The 24,029-nt window shown below is 39.3% G+C and overlaps 1 protein-coding gene across 1 annotated transcript in view; it reads right to left on the bottom strand.

Moving 5' to 3' along the window:
- Positions 1 to 24,029, bottom strand: part of sypl1 (synaptophysin-like 1) — a 35,686-nt gene that overhangs the window by 5,118 nt on the left and 6,539 nt on the right. The window contains exons 2-4 of the mRNA XM_073059053.1: positions 15,398 to 15,519; positions 14,643 to 14,838; positions 852 to 1,040 (exon numbers count right to left, since the gene is read on the bottom strand). Of these exons, the coding sequence (XP_072915154.1) occupies positions 852 to 1,040; positions 14,643 to 14,838; positions 15,398 to 15,519 (507 nt within the window). The remainder of the gene's footprint in view (positions 1 to 851; positions 1,041 to 14,642; positions 14,839 to 15,397; positions 15,520 to 24,029) is intronic.

The following is a 24,029-nucleotide window of genomic DNA, read 5'->3' as shown; positions in this document are numbered from 1 at the left end:
AAGTCCCTCAAAGAATGAATGACAGTTAAACGTGAGAACCCCAAAGTCCTCCCCCCAGCTCCCCCTCCACACATAAGCAGCAGCAAGCAATGATCCCTCTTCCCCCCAGCAAAAAAAAAGCACCTGCTACCAAGCACAAGCATGAGCTAGGCGATAGCAAAGACACAGACTTGCGGTTACCCCAAAGACTATCGCATTTCATCCAACATTCAACAAACCACAGATCCTCTTTCCCTAATATGAAGAGGGAGGTGTCCCCCATTTTTACAGTGAACAGGAGATATAACAACAACCCACTGGTTTACGATGTTAAAAAATCAGTTTCGTCACTTTTTACAAGCTCTGTGCCTGAAGATCTCAATGATCTCAGGTCTTTGGGCCCACAGCGAAAGATTTTCCAGCCTCCCCAACGACACACGAGTCTCCTGCTGTGATACTGACCCTCGATCCGCCCATCCCATTCCTCCTACACAAATGGGATTCAATCTAGAGTGTCTTAATAGGCGCTGGATTCACTGCTGCACTCCATCTCACAGATCCCAGCAGGTACTCTCAACCCTGTTTGCTCTAAAAACATTTGAATGTGATACGTATGAAGCTTCCATTAGGAAAGACATGTCAGGGATCTTTTTTAAAAACACAACTGGAAGAACACCAATGTGTGATTTTAAGTATCTAAAGGAAAAATCAGAAGTCATGCCGCAAGGTGATTTCCAGCAACTCATCTTCAATTGTAATAACCTTAACACAAGGTCGATCTTAATCAGTGGGTATCCAACGAAACATTATGGGCAAACCAAACAAGAATAATAGAGGAAATAAGAGGATTAAATAATGACAAGTGCACATACCACAGACACATTCAAACTTCCCATGCCAGACACGGTTGAAGGAGTACACTCAGCTTCATTCTTGCAGAGTGGAAGGCTGTCCTTGAGGATATTTGGATTTGTACTGTATTTGACATCAGTGAGGCCTTTACCCCAAGCTGAAGAGCTGACCAACCACAAGAAGGCAAAAATCACTGTCACAATGAAGTCCTGAAAAGCAATAAAAACAAAGAAACATATGAGCAGTGCAAAATATTAAAAAGAACTAATGAACTCATCAGTTTATTAATGGCTTACTAACATTGAAGTCCAAGACGATCATTATAATGACACAGTATATTGGAGATACACACCTGGTCAGATCTTAGACTTAAAACATTAAGTTTCTCTGATTTCAGAAGACATTTGACCTGCTGACTCTTATTTCAGATAACCTGCACCCACTACAAATTGCTTTTGTTTTATGGAACACAATGTCCTCTTACATAAAAGCAAGGTTCACAATAATTAAAATATTAACAAAGGAAAATGATTGGTCAGGGCATCAAAGGGTATAAAGAGAAGGCAGATGTATGGAGGTTGAGTGGGATCCAGGATTAGCCATGATGAAATGGCGGAGCAGACTCAATAGGCTGAATGGCCTAATTCTGCTCCTATGTCTTATGGTCTTAAAAAAAGCTGAATACATACTGGCTGATTTAGGAGCTCAATTTCAGCTCATAGAAGAGAGAGAAACTTCTCCAAGTTGAATTAAAAAGCACTTTCTTTTACAAGGAGTAATTGAGGACAACAGAGATGTATTAGAGGGAAGGTTATCAGAACACAAGGAAGGAACAGTTGGTTATGCATCAAAAATCACAGAGAGCTATTCAGTTAAATGTAGACTTTAGACTAATCCCACTTCCCAGTTCCTGGAACCTTGCCTGCAGGTTATGACTCTTCAGGAACATTTTAAGTCACATGGCTGTTTCTACCACCCTTTCAGTATACTGAATTCTAGATCCCCAGCAGTTGTGTGTGAGAACTTTTAAAAAAATTTTTTTCCTAACCTTCTACCAATTAGTTTAAATGCATGTCACTTATAAATGACCTCTCTGCTAAGGGAAACTAGATCCCATTTACCATTTCTAGGCTTTGGATAATTTTATACACCTCCAGTACAAATCTGTGTTCTACTTTGGGGAGGTGGGGAGAGAAGGAAAGCAGACTCTGATGTGAGCATCATGCCCACCTGACAATTCCCCAGCCCTTGCAGCATACTCACACATTTCTCTTGTTGCCCCTCTGGTGCTATTACAACTTTCCTACAGTGTTACAACCAAAATTTTGCCCATAACATTAACCTAATGTTTTCTGCTGTGTTAGCACAACCTCCTTGTTCTTGCATTTTCTGCTCTGACCAGTGATGTCCTTATGCCTTCTTGACAATTTTTATATGCATCCTTGATGGTTAAATGGACATGTATGACAAGGTCCCTGTTCTCTTCTACGTGTCATTTTCCGTTTGTGTGTTCCTTTTCTCTCCTCAAATGCATTATATCACACTTCTCCAGGAAAAATTTCCTTTGAACCTTTCTGCCAATCTAACCAGTCCACTGATATCTTCCTATCACCTAGAACTTTCTTCATCTTCAACCACTCTACCAATTTTGGTATCCAGCTGTGGCCCGTGTATTTACATCCAAGTTACACCATGAAAAAGCAAGAGTCAACCAAAACTGTACGGGTGAATTTTATGGAGAGTGTGTTAGTGTGCCAAAAATCCAAAACGATTTTAAATACGCTTGATATTTAATGCAGATCACCTAAGCATAAAAATTCAATTAATTGGTAACCACAGATTGAAGCATCTTTCAATATTTGCTTTAACACAACTGGCATAAATTTTAGACTAATCTGTCTAACAGTAAAAATGAAGTCACATACAGGTCTTTCCTTAGTTGGAATAGAATTCATTGCCAAGGTGATGTGAAGTAAGCAAGTAAATATACCTTCTCTATGAGAGTTTGTTGGGCAGCCAAATGATGGACACAGCGATTCTACTGACAGATGTAATTGCTTCCCTAATTTTTTTTTAAAGTGATGAACAAACTTGTGTGTTTATTCATATTTTATAATTGCTGATTTATTTATTTTAATCACAATATTAAATACTACAAAAACATCAACAGTTCTGGGGAAGATAAAAAAAAATACTGAGCTAATTGCTCAATCTTATTGTCATTTAAAAAAAAATCATTATTTAGAGGTAGTGTGGAACAGGTCCTTCTAGTTCAGGGAGCAGCATTGACCAGCAACTCACCAATTAACCTCTAGCCTAATCACGGGGCAATTTACAAAGATCAATTACTTGCTAACCAGTAAGCTTTTGTAATGTGGGTGGAAAATGGAGCACCAAGAAACTGACGCACAAATTTCTTTCAGATGGTGTTGGAATTGAACTTCAAACTCCAACGCCAATGGTGATAGCCACTACACTAATGTAGCACCTCTTTTGAGAAGGTAGTGTTACGAATGAAGGGAGCATTCTTTTTGAGAATCGCAAAATCGCTATTATTTCGGGTCTGATACCCAGGAAATGAGAGAGATACACAGCATGTCAGTAATGAGAGAAAGAGAGACGCAGGATCACAGCAAAGGCAGTTGTTATAGACAACGCAGAATACACAACAAGGTGGAATGACTCCTAACAAAAGCGGAACAGAACCACTGATTACTGCTATTGTCTCTTGGAGAAGGAATTGTGTATTGAGTACTGTACTGGTCATTGAAACCCTCAGGGGGCAACCAGAGTGGTCTGGTTGAGGGATTGCATCATCCCAACCTGATTGACATCTGAGACCCCGTGAGTGAGGATAAAAGTCGGGTCTGGGGAACACCCCTCAGACACACCAGGAGAAACGCTAGAAATCCAGTGACAGCGTTTTATAGCGAAAGCCGGTGAGAGCTCATGTGTGTCCTCCCTTGCCTGGGTGGCGGGCTCATCACGGAAGAGCGGTTTAGCTAAAGGAGAGGTCATACTTGAATGACCACAACAACGAGACACCGACGGATCGAAATCATAAAGGAAGGTTGGCAAAAACAATAGCGGTAACTGTTCCCATTCTTCTATCTTTCTCTCTCTCTCCAACAATTGCAACACAGCGGCAAACAAACACCGCAGCCTGTGTGAACTGAAACGAACTTTATATTTCCATCGGACAATTCATTATCCCCTAGACAACGATAGAGCTTATTTCTTATTGATTATTATTATACCCGCACTTTTAGGTTTAGTATTGACGACGTATTATTATCTGTATATTTGCACTGATATTATTTTTGTGTATTTTTACTAATAAATACTGTTAAAAATAGTATCACCAGACTCCAACGGATGCCTCTATCTTTGCTGGTAAGTAACCCAGTTACGGGGTTCGTAACAGTAGAAAAGAATTAGAAATAAAACATTCTCCAAGGTCTTCAATATGATTTCTAAATAAAGGCTGTAAGCGACAAATTCAAATTCCAAAAGCTTTTTTGGTGTCCTTTATGCAGCTGTAAATATGTACGCAGTACCAGGTTATATGAAAACTTGTTTGAGTCATTTTCCCTTCCTTCTCCAAAGTGAAGTGCACAAAACCCACAATGACTAGTACAACTGTCTATGCAATTGTAGAGGATTCTAAATAATAAATGGTCAAGGTTACACACCTATTATAACATTCAAAGTAAACTATTCTCAGGATCAAAACTCAAGCAGCACTAATACTGGAACAATCCACCAAGGGGTTGGACAAAGTAGCAGGATTTAAGAGGCAATGAGAAGTTGTAATGGGGGGCAAAGAAATGGCAATAAACTTAATAAGTATTTTGCATCACTGTGGAAGACACTAACAGTCAGCCAGAAATTTGACAGTGACTGTGTAGTTGTCATTACTAAGGAAATGGTGTTTGGGAAGCTAAAAGGTTTGAAGGTAGGCAAGTCACCTGGACCAGATTAACTGCACTCCAGGGTTCTAAAAGAGATAGCAGAAGAGGTTGTGGAAGTATTAGTAATGATCTTTCAAGAAACACTAGAATCTAGAATGGTTCCGGAGGACTGAAAAATAGTAAATGTCACTCCATTTGCCTCCAGGGAGGCAGAAGAAAGGAAATTATAGGCCAGTTAGCCTAACCTCTGTTTGGGAATATGTACGGGTCCATTATTCAGGATGAGGTTTTGGGAGTCTTGAAAGCACGTGATAAAAATAGGCCAAAGTCAGTGTGGTTTTCTAAAGGGGAAATCCTACCTGACAAATCTGTCAGAATCCTTTGAGGAAATAACAAACAGTTATTTTGTTCTCCTATAACAGTTCTCCTATTGACAAAGGAGAATCAGTAGATGTTGTTTAATAGGATTTTCAGAAGACCTCTGACAAAGTGCCATACATAAGGCTGCTTAACAAGATAAGATCCTCTGGAAAGATACTAGCATGGATAGAAGATTGGCTGACTGGCAGGAGACAAAGAATGGGAATAAAAGGGATCTTTTCTGGTTGGCTGCCTCAGGGGTCAGTATTAGGACTGCTTCTTTTCTGGATGATGGAATTGATGGCTTTGTGGCCAAGTTTGCAGATGAATCGAAGGAAGGTGGAGGAGCACGTAGTGTTGAGGAAGTAGGGAGTCTACAGAAGGACTTCGAGAGATTGGGAGAATGGGCAAAGAAGTGGGAGATAGAATATACTGTAAGGGAAATGCAAGGTCATGCACTTTGGAACAAGGAATAAAGAGGTAGACTATTTTCTAAATGGGGAGAAAATTCTAAAATTAGGGTGCAAAGGGACTTGGTAGTCTTTGTGCATGACTCCTTAAAAGTTGCAGGTTGAGTATATGGGGAATGGAGGTGCGGAGGAATTTCTTTAGCCAGAGGGTGGTGAATCTGTGGAATTCATTGCCACAGACAGCTATGGAGGTCAAGTCATTGAGTATATTTAAAGCAGAGTTTGATATGCCCTAATTAATCAGAGCATCAAGTAGGAGAATGGGGTTGAGGAGAATCAGCCTAATTCTACTCCTATGACTTATGGTACAAAGAAAAAGAAAAAAGATTTGGTAAAAATTAACTAGCATTGACAAATGATGTTACTGTTTTTAGTAGTGGACTAACTCAAACCAGGGGTGCTCAGGAGGTCAGTGTTGATGAAGTAGACATCTCAATGTTGAGGACACTGCAAAGGTAGGAAATGGAAACATCACAATAGAGTTTGAAAAAAAATGACGCATGCAATGAGACTCAATATAGCAAAGTGTGCAGAAGGTTGATGAGTAAACTATTGTATGAAATAGAACAAGGTAGCAAGATTTTGGGTGATCTCAGGTTGATGGGAAGGCAGTACACAAGAGGTTACAGAGTTTCAGTAAAAATGAACTGAGAGAATCGTGTCATGCATCATTGTCAAAGGTACAAGTCTTGGTGATGGCTTGAAACAGTTCAAAGGGAGAAGGGTTTGGTTGGTGTTTAAGGAATGGATATTGTGACAGGCACCAACGACAATATGTTTATCCTCTCAATATTTTGAGAGAGAAAATTGCTGCTCACTCAGTATTGAATGCTTGACAAGTAGCCCATAATTTTAGAAAAAGTTGTGAAGTTAAGAAAAATACTGTGAGTGACAGCTTTGTGTTGCCACTGTCCATAGAAACAGATAGAAAAAGTTCTTAGATGACATTGATGAGATGAAACAGCACGTACATACAACACAGGAGAGGAAAAAGCATTGAAATATGATCCCCTGTAGCATTGTGAAATACAATTAGAACAGATTATGAGGAAAATTATGAAAAAGTACAGTACTGATGAAGACCTAATACATTGCTAGGCCTAGCAGTGGAGGTAGATTCTACTGTAGTGCTCAAAGTGAAACTGGACAAGCATCTTTACTGGGCCACAGGGAACAGGAATAGACAGATTGCTCTTGCAAAGTGCCAGTATAGACTAATTGGGCCAAATGTGTGTTATTGTATTGTAACTATTCTATGTGAAGTGACTAACAGGTTACGAAGATGATTTCAGAGCTCACGGCCAATTCATTTAGTAACTGGGGTGAGTGTGAGAGAGTGGGTGAGGGAGGGAGAAAAAGAGTCTGTCCCCAGGATCTTGGAAATCTCTGATCAGTATTAGTGATGGTGTATAGATAAATTCAGATCATTGCAAGTAATATCTCCCTCAGAAGCATAAGAAATGATATACAGTAAACAAGAGGAAAAGAGCCCCAAATGCTGGAAGTCAAACAAAAAGGCAGACATGCTAGAACAGGTGTTCCCAACCTACGGTCCATTGACCCCTCAGTTAATGGTAGGGGTCAATGTCATATAAAAGGTTGGGAACTCCTGAGCAAGAAGAATGCAAATGTCCTGCAAATATTCAGCTGGAGACAGGAGATGGCTAAATCAATGACAATAGAGGTATGAATAAGAGCTAAAATTATCAAAACAGTGTTTGTACTAACTAATATTTTTAAACAGCTGAAGACATGAAGGAAATCAGAGTGGGCAAAACATAAGCATGACAAATTGACAAAGCCAAAAAGGTGCTGCAGCAGCCCAGGAATTATTAAAAGCATCTTGACACAGAGGTGTAGATGAACTAGTCTCCACCTCAGTACATGTTGTCCACCGATTGACATAAGTTCACAGCATTATATCTTCATCATGGACACAATTACTAAGTTAAAATTCTAGCTTTAATTGTTAAGCGTTAAAAATAAATTTTAAGAGTGTAACAAGAAGGCAATTACAGCAGAGGTTATTGGAAAAAAATTTGAAACTTCTCATTTAGCAATCTTACTTAAGTCTACTTTTGTAAATAAAATCAAACAATTTGCATACAATTGAGATGAAAGACCGCCTTGTTCTTTGTGAAAAAATGGAGGAAGATTGGCTAATGATTATTCTTTTCCTCTTAGTGCTTAAGTGTAGTTGAATTGTAACCCCCCTCCACGGCTTTTATAATTAAAAAAAAACCTCCAAGAGATAAAACTTTGAAGACAAGCATTAAAGCGCATGTTTATAGCTTCAAGAGCCTTGTGATTAAACAGATTAAACAAAAGGAATTGGCATACCATGAAAAATCAAGTAACTTACCAGAATATAAATTCATCCTTTTGCATTGTATAGCAGGAAATAAAATCACAAGTTACTTTAAATGGTAACTATGTCACAGTTTTAACTAAATGGGATACCATTTAATTCTCCGGAAAGCACATGTTAAAAATGCAGATGCAAAAAATGCAAAAACAGTGAGAATACTTATCACCAACAAACTCTCAACACAAAACATTCAATGGATTCTTGCCCAAAAAGAAACATTTATAGGATGTAAGGAAACCTGCAGGAGCTCTAACAAAAAGCTGACACAATCATGATAGGTTAAACTTTCTCTGAATGATTCACTACAACTAAACAACTATTATAGGTGCACGAAAAGTTGCTTGTAAGTAATCACTTCAGCACACCCACCCTGACTTACAGACTGTAAGTCAAGGCCTGTTCCATCAAGAAACAGCCATGGCATCAAGTGAAAATAACAATGAAAGAGACTGTACACTCAGTGCCCACTTTACTAAGTTCACCTGTACACCTGATAATGTAAATATCTAATTAGCAAATTATGTGGCAGCAACTCAATGCATAAAAGCATGCAGACATCAGAATCAGGTTTATTATCTCTGGCATATGTTGTGGAAAAATGTGGTTCTGCAACAGCAATACATTTCAATACACAAAAAAACTATAAATTGCAATAAAAAACTTCATTAGTAGTGCAAAAAAAAAGAAAAAATTGAGGTATTGTACAACGGTTCATTGCCCATTCAGAAATCTGATGCCAGAGGGGAAGAAGCAGTTCCTAAAATGTTGAGTGCGTGTCCTCAGGCTCGTCTACCTGCTCGTTGATGGTAGCAAGAAGAAGGCACATCCTGGGTGATGGAGCTCCTTAATGAGGCATCGCCTTTTGAAGATGTCCTTGATGCTGGGGAGGCTAGAGCCATTGATGGAGCTGACTGAGCTTGTAACTTTCTACAGCTTTTTCCCATCCGATGCAGTGGCCCCTCTATACCAGGTGGTGATGCAGCGAGTTAGAATCCTCTCCACAGTACATCTGTAGAAATTTGTGAGGCTTTGGTAACACACCAAGTCTCCTCAAGTTCCTAGTGATCTCAGAAGAGATCTTCAGAGATGGCAACACCCAGGATCTTGAAACTTTTTACTCTTTCCACCGCTGATCCCGCAAAGACTAGTGTGTGCCTTGACTTCCCCTTCCTTAAGCCTACAATCAATTTCTTGGTCTTACTGACAATGTTAGTGCAACACCACTGAAGCAGGTGATCTATCTCACTGTTGCACACCAACTCATCACCATCTGAAATTCTGTCAATAGTGTATCATGGGAAAATTTATAGATGCCATTTCAGTTGTGCATATAAACACAGTCAAGGGTGCAGAGAGAGTAGGACAGTGGCTTAAGCATACATCCATGAAGTCTGCCAGTGTTGTTATTTCTGATCTGCCCTGAATGTGGTCTCCCGATGAGGAAGTCAAGGATCTAGTTGGAGAGGGAGGTACAAAGGGCCAGGTTTTGGAGCTTGTTAACTAGTAGTGAGGGTTTGATGGTGTTGAACAATGAGCTTTATTCAAAAAATAGCATCCTGATGTAGGTATTGCTATTGTTCAGATGGTCCAAGGACAAGTGGAGAGCCAGTGAGATTGCATCCACTGTTGACCTATTGCGCAATAAGCAATTTGGAGAAGGTCCAGGTCCTTGCTTAGGCAGGGGTTGATTTTGATCATGACCAACCTCTCAAAGCACTTCATTACATCTGATGTGAATGCCACCGGGTGATGGTCGTTGAAGCAGCTCACCATGCTCTTCTTGGGCCCTGGAATGATTGTTGCCCTTTTTAAACAGGTGGGATCCTCAGACTCTAGCAGCAAGAGATTAAAGATGTCCTTGAAAACTCCCTCCATTGGCATAGATTTTCATTGCCCTACCAGGTACACCATCAGGATTCACTGTCATGAAATGTATTCTGACACTGGCCTTCGAGTCACAGATTACAGGGTCACCAGATACTGCAAGGAATCACACAAATGTACTTTTATTCACTCATTCAAAGCATGCATTAAAGGCATTTAGCTCATCTAGGAGTGAAGAATCACAACCATTCAAGATACAGGTGTCCCCCATTTTTCGAACGTTCGCTTTACAACAACTTGCTGTTACAAAAGACCTACATTAGTACCTGTTTTCGCTAACCAAAGAGGATTTTCGCTTTTACGAAAAAAAGACACCCACTTTATACATGTGTTTAACCCGAGAAAGACTACAATGACCGTGAAGCCTTGTGCGGGCAGTTGTTTGCACATGCGTGTACATGCGTATGCGTGTACCTGCGCACATATGCGTGTATGTGCATAGGCGTGTACGTGCCGATTTTTTTTCCTCCAAATCGATTTTGGCTCGCTGTCTTCCCAATTTTTACAAGTGAAACTACACTGTACATACAATATTTCTACTTTATATAGGGTGTATATTTATCAAATTGTTCCTGCTTTTACTATAGGTTAGTGTTATTTTAGGTTTTATGTGTTATTTGGTTTGATTTGGTAGGTTTTTTTTGGGTCTGGGAATGCTCAAAAAATGTTCCCATATAAATTAATGCTAATTGCTTCTTCACTTTACCACATTTCGGTTTACAGACGGTTTCATAGGAACGCTCTTGGGGCGTGTTGGGGAGGAAGCATTAAGAAGAGGGACGCCTCACGTCTTAATAAGCTGGTAAGGAAGGCGGGCTCTGTCGTGGGCAAAGTACTGGAGAGTTTAACATCGGTAGCTGAGCGAAGGGCGCTGAGTAGGCTACGGTCAATTATGGAAAACTCTGAACATCCTCTACATAGCACCATCCAGAGACAGAGAAGCAGTTTCAGCGACAGATTACTATCGATGCAATGCTCCTCAGACAGGATGAAGAGGTCAATACTCCCCAATGCCATTAGGCTTTACAATTCAACCGCCAGGACTTAAGAACTTTTTAAAAGCTATTATTAATGCTTTTTGAGATAGTGATTTAGATGCATATCATATTTTTTACTGAGTTAAGTATTGTATGTAATTAGTTTTGCTACAACAAGTGTATGGGACATTGGAAAAAAAAGTTGAATTTCCCCATGGGGATGAATAAAGTATCTATCTATCTATCTATCTATAGCTTCGGATGGTGGGGGGGGGGGGGGGGGGGGCGGGCGGGGGAGCCTGTACTAGATTTTGCTTTCTGAGAAGTATTGGCCTGCAAACCCAGCCAGTACTGACATGCATCTGATTCCGTCTCTAACATCAATTGGAATTGTCTTTTTTCCCCTTACTCTTAAATAGCCTTCTGTAGGTCACACCTGGACTTCTTGTATGGATCATCAGTCTTGTACAGATCCAGCCCTCAGAAAACTATGAATCCTCTGGTTCATCCACACTTTTGGTTTGGGTATATCCTGTATATTCCCAAAGGCACACAGTTATCCACAGGTCTTGAAGAAGTTGGTGACAACTGTGACGTATTCTGAGTCAAAGATGAATCTCTGAATACTGTCCAGTCCATCAACTTAAAGCAGTCCTGTTGGTGCTCCTCCGCCTCCTTTAAGCATAACTTTTTAGTCATTACCACTGGTGCTGCAGTCTTTCGTCTCTGCATATATGGAAGGAGTAGATGTACAGCCGGATGATTGGACTTTGCAAAGCACAGGCATGGAATAGCAAGTGTTCTTGATGGTGGTATAACAGTGGTCAAGTGTGTTGGCTCCCCTCTTTCCACAAGTGATACGTTGGTGGTAGTCGTTCAGAGACATATTCACACTGGCCTAGTTGAAATACCCAACAATGATAGAGAAGGCAACTGGGTGCACTCTTTTGTGAGTGTTGATCATGATGCTCAACTGCTCCAGTGCCTGTCTGACGTTGGCTTGAGGTAGAATGTACACCACTATAGATGATAGCAGAAAATTCCCTTGGCAGACAAGTTACCGTTAGATGTTCCAGGTCAGGTGAGCAGTACTGAGAATGGAACCATCACGTCTGTGTACCATAATGAGTTAATTATGAAGTAGACTCCTCTTCCTCTAACTTTAAAAGACTCAACTGACCTGTCTTTTCAGAAAACAGTGAAGCCATCGGGCTGAAATGGCAAAGGTGAGCCATGTTTCTATGCAGCAAAGTACAGAGCATTCCCAGATATCCCTCTGTCTTGCTCTGAGGTCTTCAATTTTATTTTCCAGAGACTGTACATATGCCAGTAGGATAGTCAGAAATGGGGGTATAAGGCATTTCAACCATGCCTGCAGCCCAGCACACCTTCTTCGCTTCTGTTTCCGTAAATGGGAACTGCACTCACAACCTGAATCTGTCGTTTGGGGTTCGTCAGTTTTGAGGATCAATATATATTTTAAACATCTTAAAATGATGTTGCTTACTGAAGTACCCACGGCTATGACTGAATTTTAGCTGTACTGGTCCTAGATGGGAATATTTGATGATTTCCATCTGAGATGCACGCAAAGAGTTGACACCTATCAGCGCCATCTTGAGGAAGAGGTTCAGTTATTGTTCAGACCAGAGATCAGAATGGTGAAGAAATATGATCAAAGTGGTTTTGACCATGGAATGATTGTTGGTGCCAGACAGGGTGAGTACTGTATCTCAGAAATTGCTGATCTCCTGTGAGTTTCATGCACAACAGTCTCTCAAGTAATGGTGTGAAAAACAAAGAACATGCGGCAAGCTGCAGTTCTGTGGGTGAAAATGCCTTGTTAATGATCGAAGTCAGAGAAGAATGGTCAGACTGATTCAAGTTGACAGGAGGGCAACATTAACTCAAATAACCACATGTTACAACAGTGGTGTGCAGAAGAGCAGCTCTGAACAGACAACATGCTGAGCCTTTTTGAAGTGGGTGGACCACAGCAGCAGAAGACCACACCGAATTCCACAGCTTGGTACAATAAATGCTCTCCATCAAGTTGCATTGAATAGATTAACAAATTAGGAAAATAATCTCATATGTGCTGCACGTACGTACTCTGATAATAATTTTACCTTGAACTTTGAAATTACAGGTATCAAAGATTAATGCTTGTCTCTCAACATTTGTTCTCCATATTGAATAGTAGCTACCAAAGCAATATATGGAAAATCATTATAGTTCTAAATGATTTCTTAGTTCATAAGGGTCTTAACTGAACAAGCTATTTAAAATTACAATATTCTTTGAATCTGTACCAGAGTACAATAGATCAATTTTAATATAAATAAATCATGTTGATTATGCAGAAAATATTACCCACAGCACCAGAGTAGGTAGTAACTTCCTTGTTTTAACTAAATTTTGCAAGAGAATCCCAAAGCATTCATCAAAATGTACCAGGTTGAACTTCATAGCTGTATTTAAGACTAGTAGCATGCAATCACACTTTGCTATTAATGGCAATGAAGCATGACTCCAAGCTTTTCAGTAGGTATTGAATTTCATGCCAGTATAGGTCACGAGTAAAACAGAAAACATTAACAAGCCTTATAATAGAAGGCTCATCTCCTCAAGCCTCAATCACAGTATTTCTATCCTCCTCTTTAAGCCCTGCCATTTATTGAAATACAGAAAAGGTCTGGTATAGATGGTCCTGCAAACCTGCTCCACTGTTCAATAAAATCATTCCTGATCCTTTACCAATCCCTCTATGTCAATCTTGACTAAGGATCCAATGCAATGTCATACGAATTCCAAGTTAAAACCCTTTGGAGAAAAAAAAATTCCTCACCTTAGTTCTATCAAGATGTTGGGCCCCTTGAAGTTCTGCCTCTTAAAGTGTTCAAAACATACCTCTTTATCTATAAAGTGAGCTTTATCTTTTGAAATGTTTTAGGATTTGTTAAAATACTATTTTCTCTCTTAAAACCATACTGACTCTGCCCCAATCATATTTTGATTTCTAGGTGCCTGTTCCCACTTATTTAATATATTTCTCTATTCTCCTAAGAGCTGGATCAGGCTAGCTGGACTGTAGTTCTCTATCCTTCCTTTCTTCAATAACCAAGTTATACTTGCTAACTTTCAATAATATAGCCACTACCTCTCCAATAACTTCTTTCAGAATCCTAAACTGAGCCATCAGATCAGAAAGACATCAGGTTTTATTCTCTTTAACTTCTCAATTAACATTAGCAAATGAAAAGTACTTAAGATTGTCTCTCTTTTTGACACTGAATCAGCAATAAAAACTTCAAAACTCTGTTGAAGTTTAAATCTTTGTTTGGGCACATGACAGAAATTCTATTCAAAGTACCTACAGGTCCTCACTCAGAGGGAGCTCAGTGATTAGATTGTTACCAGCTAACAAAAGGAATTTACAAGACAAGAAAATTCAATCTACCAAAAATACATTTATCCAATAATCCAACATTTATGGCTAAATAGGTCTGCAAATGTATGTTTCCAGTGAAATCCCATGCAGCAATTCCTTACTTACGGGCGAAAATCTACTTGAAATATTCTGCACAAGGTCAAACATATGAAGTAAAACTCCTGATGGCCTACAATACACCTAGGTGCATCAAGCTGGCATTAAGAGCACACATTTTCTTAATGTCTTTCTCATCAATCCTTTTCCTTCCTCTATATAAACTTATTTATCACTACCATACAATTTTAATGCCTGTGAAGATGAAATACAATTTATTAAAGTAACCATATCACAACAATGCATAAAGCTGATGACTTGATAACCTTCATAGAAATATGCTGAGATACTCACAATTACTGGACCACGTTTGCCTTCACGATACACATGGAGGTAACCAACGTAGATAACAAGAGCGACCATGCAATAGAGGAAGGCTAAGACTGCGATGGCAACAAAAAATTCAGCAGAGGATGAAAGATCTCCTACAAGATGGGTTGCTACAGTACTATTGCATGTCTTCTGGGGTAGCAGAATAACAGTATTCAGCCTGAAAAATAAGTCAATAATAACATAACATGGAAGTTATAAAAATATTAACTACTTATTCTTTTGTACAAAGCATTAGTTTCCATAATATTTGCCTGTGAAGTCACTTTCCAACTTCTAGGGTAGTAAGTACGGAAGGAATCACAATTGCCTGGACAGTTTACCTGTTTTGCAATGTGCTGTAGCCATAGGAACAACATGACTATTTAGTCCCTGTTAATGACTATGTAAGGCAACTTTGTCATTGACTGAGAAACAACTGAAGATATTAATACTCACTGCTGCAAAAGGGCAAAAAAAATCTACACTTTAAATATTTAAGAAATGTTATTAATTTTCATGGCTGCAAAATGCAGACAGATACTTGGTTACAAAGTTACTGAAAGCTTTGATTTAACTGAAAGGAATTACAGCTGCTAATTAACAATCAAAATTACATGACTAATTCAGCTTGGAGAGAATATTATTTGTTCTGTACAAAGTCAAAAGCTACACAACAAAATGAAGGTCATACAATTTGACTTGACACTGGTTTAACATTTCAAACAAAACACACTAACCTGAATGGATATTGGAAGGTTGCTTTAAATTCATGAGGACCACTCTCATTTTTGCATTTCACTTTCAACGCAGTATGGCCAGTGAACCCACCACATGTTGCAAATCCAAAAATTGCAAATACCTGAAAGCACAAAGATCGCATGAAAGGAAAAGTTGTGAGAACTGGTAGCAGATGCTCATTCCTTATATTACAACTCATGCCTGTTCAAAAGAAAGCAGGACTGGTTCGACAGTGCTATTCATTCTGCAGAAATTTGGTTACATATCTTAAACAGAAGAAATTCTGCAGATGCTGGAAATCCAAAGCAACACGCACAAAATGCTGGAGGAACTCAGCAGCTCAGGCAGCATCTATGGAAACAAATTGACATTTTGGGCCAAGACCCTTCTTCAGGATTGGAAAGGAAGAGGGAAGATGCCAGAATAAAAGATTGGGACAGGGGAGGGAGGGGAAGGAGGATAGGTAGAAGGTGATTGAAGCCAAGTGGGTAGGAAAGGTAAAGGACCAGAGAGGAAGGAAACCGATAGGAGCGGAGAATGGACCATAGGAGAAAGAGTAGGAGGAGGGGACCCAGAGGAAAGTGATAGGCAGGTGAGAAGAGGTAAGCAGTCAGAGTGGGGAATAGAACAAGGAGAGGAGGGTAAGTTTACCAAAAGGAGAAACCCATATTCATATCATTTTATATTCTACATTGCTGATATCCCAGGATCAACCAATCTACAGTTGATCTCTCAAAAAGCCCTGTAAAATCATGATAGATATATGTAAGTTTTCAGTTTAGCACACTGAATAAGTATGGCAAGATTCCAATTCCTTATTTGCAAACGATTTAATGGGTCTATTTACCAAACCTTTCAACTATCCCAAAAATAAATGATATTCAGCCAGTAATTGCATGCAATCTAGTAAAAAGCAGAAATGAACTTGGTTTTGCTGCAATCAATTATCATGCCAGAGGCAGATGTGGTTGAGTGGCTAACAGTCATTTCAGCAAGCGAGGAAGACTGGGTGAGGTCTCTTTCTGGAGACATGCACACCAAAGTCCTAGCCTGACCCTGTAGTGGAGCACTGAATGTGTCTTTGCTAATAATTATCCAATAATCAACACCTCCAAACTTCTGATCTGTATCAAATTACAGTACATGGGCTTGTTTTACAAATTGTCCTTATTGCAATAGTACTTTAAGACTTTGAGCTTTAGGTTCGTGCAAAAACACGAAAGGATCCATCAAAATTTAAGCCTTTCTTAAACTGATGAACACAAGATTATTTTACCCAGGTGGAGTCAGCGATTTAACAAATTCAAGCTTTTTGATATACTTGGCTTTTCTTCAATTCAGGTCTATTGAATCAAACTCTGGCCAGAATTAGACCACAAGACCATAAGACATAGAAGCAGAATTAGGCCATCTGGCCCACTGAGTCCGCTCCGCCATTCAATCACAGCTGATCCTTTTTTCTATCTCCTCCTCAACACCAGTTCCCAGTCTTCTTCCCATAACCTTTGATGCCATGTCCAATCAAGAACCTATCAATCTCTGCTTTAAATACACCCAACAACCTGGCCTCCACAGCTGCATGTGGCAACAAATTCCCCAAATTCACCACCCTTTCTCCGCAGAGATGTGGAGAAATGTCTCCACATCTCTGTTTTGAAGGGGTGCCCCTTTATCCTGAGGCTGTGCCCTCTTGTCCTAGACACTCTCACCATGGAAACATCCTTTCCACATTTACTCTGTCTAGGCCTTTCAACATTCGAAAGGTTTCAGTGAGATCCCTCCTCATCCTTCTGAATTCCAGCGAGTACAGACCCAGAGCCATCAAATGTTCCTCATATGATAAACCTTTCATTCCTGGAATCATCCTTGTGAAGCTCCAACGCCAGCACACCTTTTCTAAGATAAGGGGCCCAAAAACTGTTCAGAATACTTAAGGTGAGGCCTCACCAGTGCCTTATAAAGCCTCAGCATCACACCTCTCCTCTTATATTCCAGACCTCTTGAAATGAATGCTAACATGGCATTTGCCTTCCTCACCGCCGACTCAACCTGCAAGCTAACCATCAGGGTGCTTTGCACTAGGACTCCCAAGTCCCTTTGCATCTCAGATTTTTGTATTTTCTCCCTGTTTGGAAATAATCTACACATTTATTTCTACTACCAAAGAGCATGAACGTGCATACATTTTCCAAAATTGTATTTCATTTGCACCTTCTTGCCCATTTTCTTAATCTATCTAATCCTTCTGCAGTCTATCTGTTTCCTCAACACTACCTGCCCCTCCACCAATCTTCATATCATCTGCAAACTTGGCAACAAAGCCAACTATTCCATCATCTAAATCATTTATATACAGCATAAAAAGAAGTGATCCCAACACCAACCCTTATGGAACACCACTAGTCACTGGCAGCCAACCAGAAAAGGATCCTTTTATTGAGCTACACTCCAATGAAGAGAGCAGATTGTAGCAGATTGTGGACTTTTTTAGTCCACCTCGTCCAGACCAACTATAATGCCAATCCATAACATACAACAGAACTGCCCAGGAAGAGGCCATTTGGCTTATGTTGTCTGTGCCATCCATAAAGATTATTTAAATTACATATCGACTTGAACATTGTCAATATCCCTCCAACTCGTGCCTGTTTATTTGCCTGCATTATGTTCTTACACCTTTACTAAGTACCCGTCTCTCATATTTCCACTGGCAGCTCATTCCTAATAACATTAATCCTCTACATAAAAAATTCCAGCGCAGCAATAATGGGAAAGTAAAATACAATAGTAATTTCAGCAAGAAACAAACAGATAATAGTTTTTTTCAGATATTAAAAAAGCAAAGGTTTACAAGGTTCATGTTTGTCATTTACAGATAGAAGATGTACAATAATGAATAGCAGAGAATTTAAAGAAACAGTTTGCCCATCTTCATGGAAGATATAAGTACCCTTAAAATAGTAGAAAGCAGCAGGCTTAGAGCAAGAGAGGTGCTAGAGGATTAGACTAAAAAAAGATAGTGGGGAAATTAAAGGAGTTTCATCCCATGAAATGTAGGAAATAGTGCAGTCATTCATCATCTTCCAGAATTCCACGGATTCACAGATTAAACATTGGTAAATGTAAGCCCACATATTAAAAAAAAACAAAATAGGGAGCTGTAGAACAGCTTAAGTTAACGTCTTAGGAATGGCTTGTTCCCCTCAACCATCACAGTCCATGAACACCACCTCACTATTCCTCCTTTGCATTATTTATGCTTTTTTCTAGCTCAGTAATTTTCTTCTGTTTTGTAGTGTACTGCTGCCACAAAACAACAAGCTTCACTAAATACCTCAGTGATAATAAACCTGATTCTATATCTATTAAGTGCTAACAAGCCATTTAGAAAGCATTTGACAAAGGCAATGTGGGTTTATGACAGTAAATATCATATTTAATGAATGCATTCGTTTTCTGAGAATGTATCTAGTGGAATACATAAGGATTAATCAATGCATATGCTGCATTGAGAAAGTATTCTCAATTAAGATGTCACACAAGCGGTTAGAAAATAAATTAAAGCACTTGGGATTGATGGCAGTATGTAGCATAGTTTCATGGCTGGACAATAAAACAGATTAAGAACAAATGGGTCATTTTCAGATTGGAAGGTTGTGACCAGTAGGATGCTGCTGGAACTAGAGTGAGGTCTCAACAATTCAAAAGCTATCTCAATGATCTGCATGAGGGAACCAATGTAATATAACTGTTTGCTGACGATAATAAGTCATTCTGACAGAATAAGTTGTGAGGATATAGTCAGTCTTCAAGCAGATACAGATCAGCTAAATGAATAAACTAGGATGGGAAAACCAAATATAATATAGAGAAAAAAAACAGAAAGATGGTCTATTTTCTTTTTAAATGGTGAGAGAATGCAGTGTTGGTTTTTCAGCAGGTCATAGGCATCCTTGAATAGAAATCACAGCAGGTTAACACGTAGGTAATGGTAGCAATTTGGATGACAAATTGTTGATGTTGCACTGCACTTAGACAAGGCCAAGGTGAAAGGGCATCTGGAATATTGCATACAGATCTGAAGTCTAACAACCTAAAGAAGAGTATATATTAATAAAGGGAGAAGAAATTTGGTGAGACCAAATTTGTGGTACTGTGTTCAGTTCTGGTCACTAATCTGCAGGAAAGAATTCAACAAGATTGACATAGTACAAAGAAAACTTACAAGGATGTTGCCAAACGTTGAGGACCTGAATGATAGGGAAAGGCTGAATAGATTAGGACTTTATTCCCTGGAGTATGGGAGAACGAGGGGAGACTTGATGGAGGTATACAAAATTATGTGGAATGTAAATGGGTAAACGCAAGCACTGAGGTTGGGGGAGACTAAAACTAGAAGTCATTGGTTAAGGGTGAAAGATGAAATACTTAAGTGGAACCAGAGGGGAACTTCTTCACTCAGAAAATGGTCCTTGTGTGGACCAGGGTGCTGGCAGAAATGATATATGTGGGTTTAAATGCAACATTTAACAGATGCTTGGATAAGAACATGGATAGGAGGGGTACATTAGCCCATGTCACAGGTGCGGGTTGAGGCACCATGCAGAAAAACAACTTGGCATGAACTAGATGTGCTGTAGGGTCTCCTTCTGTGCTGTAGTGCTCTGTGACCAAGAAAAATCCAACAGCCTTATCCCTGGCACACATGGCTTATCCTTATGAGGTAAGACTAAGCATTACATAACTTTGCTCTTCAGAGTTTAGGAGAATCAGAGGTGCTCACACTGGAACATGAAGCTTGAGACTTTTTCTCTGGATGAGATGTCTAGAACCAAACCACACAAGAAGAGCTCAGTCCTTCAGTACTAAGGAGCATCTTTACTCAGAGCAAAGCAGGTCTTGGAATTCTCCAAAAAGAGAACAACAGTTGCCTAGATTTGTCAAAACAGATCAACAGATTTTTAGATAACAATGGAATCAAGGGATATAGGATTATTATAGGAGAGCAGCAATGAGATAACAGATCAATGAATGGCACCTTCACCTGGATCCTTCCCTTACATTCTTATGAATAACAAATGTGAAAGGAAAACAATGAAAGATTTAAAGGGAAAATTTTGTTTGATGAAAGTAGTTCTCATAATGCTTGCAAGAGTTCTGTACCAACTCTTGTATATAGTATAATTAATTTGACCTCCAAGTCCACAATTGAGAAATTCAATCAGCACTTACAAGCATTTTATGCTGTGTTCAGCATAATTTTACTCCCATCAGTTCTTTTGCACAAATCTTCATTCAACTGGCAAAGTAAGTTAGTATTATCACCATGTGGACAGTGATAATACCGGTCCTATTCCCTCCATTCCTGGGCAAAGACAAAATGTCCTTGCTCACTACAAGTATAAGAGAGGTAATTGTTGGAGCGACTCGGAGATCTGTCATATCACTGGAAAGTTAAAATATTCTCCTATAATTCACAAACAAAAAGCAGAGCCAAAACCTGGCCACAACTGCACTGTCTTCAAAATTGATTTCTGACTACTGTGGTCAATGCTATTTACAAGGACCAGATTACATCATGTAAACTTTTCAAAGTGACACTTGGTTCATGTAATCGCAAGGACTGATTTTAATTGCTTCTTCCCTCTTCAAGCAATCAATTTTCCCCTTATGAACAGGGATTTTATTTCTTTCTGAAGGTGACTGTACGGTTCATGAAGGATTGAGGAACAGGATAGAGAGCTCAATGATGGTGGCTTGAACAAGGAATGTCAACTTCACATAAACTTCAGGAAGACACTAAATTTAATCCCAAAACTATGTCATGTGATTACATCGCAATGTGATTATGGCTGTAACATTTTCCTGCTGAATTTCTAAATGTTATCACTTTAGAATACAGCTTTGCAACTCTAGCACAACTTCCTCTTACAGTAATTAAGTGTTCATTAAGACTATTTCATAATTCCAGACCACTGGAGCATCACCAGATGGATATTGTTTTGAAAAGGAATTTTCCAAACATTTGCCATTCAGAAGTATTTGTCACAATTGATTATGAATAAATTGCCTTTTCAGCTTGGTGAAATGCAATTAACAACACTTCCAAACTGTGCAACTAAGGTCACTTTACCCATGTTTTATTTGGAGGTCTAAGAGTTTGGTTCAATATAAACAATAATCAGTATTATGCTTTAAAATTGGCCATTTTCCCACTAACATCAATGCCACTGATACTTAGCCCTATTCAAATGCAGGCATTCATCTATCGTTCACTGAAAAAATACTTGAATCTCTGAGTCCCTCACACTTTCAACATCTCTAAGTTATTCTCACTTTCAATATTGCAACATGTCCTAAGATCTATGATGTTCCATCTAACCACACATGGTAGCTCTATAGCACTAGAATATGGGAACATGCAAGAAAACATCAGATGATACCTTGCTTGTGAAAACAAATTTCACAACTTGGCACTGACCCAACACCATTCTAGCTCTGGTGAATTCATTTGACAATTTCTAAAATTTCTTAAGAGGTTGAAGCAAAAGTCTAGCATCAAGAACAGATGTCACTTGATTTGCCTGCAACAGACAGTTGAAACCCTAAAAGCAAAGTAGCCAATTAAAAAAAATCCACAATTAGCTTTTCCTTATTGCCCACAACTACACCCAGTATTGCACCACTACACCAATTACAATTTACTGAGCAAATACAGTTGGATGAAATCATATTGTCCACACTGATCCATACCAAGAAAATACAGGCAATAACTTAACTCCATATAGCCAGTCACCCAGTTTCCACATGACCCTCAACTATAAAAAGTCCAACAATCTCAGATTCAAAATTAGCAAACAGGCCTGGCCTACTGAGTTCCTCGAGCATTTTGTGTGTGATATTACAACAGTGGTGTGCAGAAGAGCATCTACAAATGCACAACATAGCCAACCTTGATGTGGATGGGCTACAGCACCGGAAGACTATATGGGGTTCCATTCCTGTACTTAATAAACTGACCATGAGTTTAGAATAGAGTAAGATACAACATAACAGGAGTACAAACTTCAAGAGCTGTGATGTCAATGGCCAATAAAGCCAGACCTCACTAACCACTGAGGATGCATACCTCAGGTGCAGCACTATGCAAACCAGCACAATGTGGGTCATTATAACATTACGTAAATGGACATGTGTGCCTGATAAAAATATTAACCCTGAGATATGATATATTATTTTATGTAAACACAGCAATTCGTGGAGTAACAAACACACAAATGGGCCTGACCATCAGTGGAGCAGCAACACATCGCAGCAGCAGCGGAGGGAAGCGAGTGGTGGTTACATCTTAGAAGAGAAACCAGGCTGTGGGTCCTCCTTTAACTTAGACTTTTTCAGGTAGGCTTTGAGATTTGACTGCTTTTTCTCAAATTTCCTCTCATGAAGCTGTTCTCGGTAGCAGGAAATCATGTCAAGAACATCTCTCTTTGCCCTATTGCTTCGCTCCCAGTCAGGGTCATTCTGATCAATGTAGCCAATTTCAAAGTGGTGCCAACATCAACCCGACACTCACCAGCCTTACCTGCTGTATCACTTGCAGTTTCACATCCATGTTCATGCTTTTCCTAGACATCTTAGATGTACTACCCTGACTGAAAGTTGCAACCAGTTTTCCAGACATTACAGGTGAAAGAAATGGAATACGTTGGTGAGTGAGCAGAAACTTTTACACAGGTGGGGGAAGCAGAGTGTGAACTAATACATGATTGGCTGTGAGTGGCTCAGAGCATATGTAAAGCACTCGCATTGGCTGATTGAATGTTTACTGCAATGGTGGCCACTCGAGAAGTTTTAAGGGATGTCTGGAATGAATTTTTGTTATTTTAAAAAATTTCAATAAAGAATTGAATCACTGCTTTGTAACGAGTCAGCACTATGCAGCATGTCGTTACGTGGTGTCTGAGTGTACCAATGTCTCTGCATACAACTTTTTAACTTTGTCCCTTCCCCAAATGATTCTCTGGGCTTGAATTAATTCAATTTATTATTATCCCACAACAGTACCACTGGAGATAACAATATTATACAGGTGATTGCTAGGAAGACCTAACACAACTTACACTGCAATTAATGTCCTTTATCTAAGTGCATTGTTCATGCAATTGTATAACAGACCAGCACAGCCAAAGAGAATCAAATTACACACCTGTACAAATACACCTGCCTTGAGATAATTTCATCACATTTGTACAAAACTTCAAATATCCAGCAGAAGAAAGTTATACGACAAATGCAACACCTGCCCTTCATTATCTGGGGTTTGTGTTCTCAGAACACCATCCCTATTGCGCTTTTCTGCAATGTGAAATTATGTCATCTGCGTGTGTCAAGAAAATGCAAGCTAAAAAAGAATCTGACACAAATTCTGTGGGAGCAAATTAGAGGCGCTCCTGTAATTTGAATTAATTGCTAGCTATACAATCACTTTTAGATTAACCCAGCTAGCAATGTTGAAAATGACCAATATTTTCACTGACTGCCAATCACAGCTATCTGTTGTACTTCATAGACCCTACGCAGAGGAACACAAGCAGAACCAGAAACCTCACTATGATAAAATGCACTTTTGTA

This window comes from Hemitrygon akajei, chromosome 10, assembly GCF_048418815.1.
Source record: "Hemitrygon akajei chromosome 10, sHemAka1.3, whole genome shotgun sequence".
Taxonomy (NCBI): domain Eukaryota; kingdom Metazoa; phylum Chordata; class Chondrichthyes; order Myliobatiformes; family Dasyatidae; genus Hemitrygon; species Hemitrygon akajei.
Note: the sequence above shows the minus strand (reverse complement) of the source record. Positions and strands in the feature narration are given on the sequence as shown.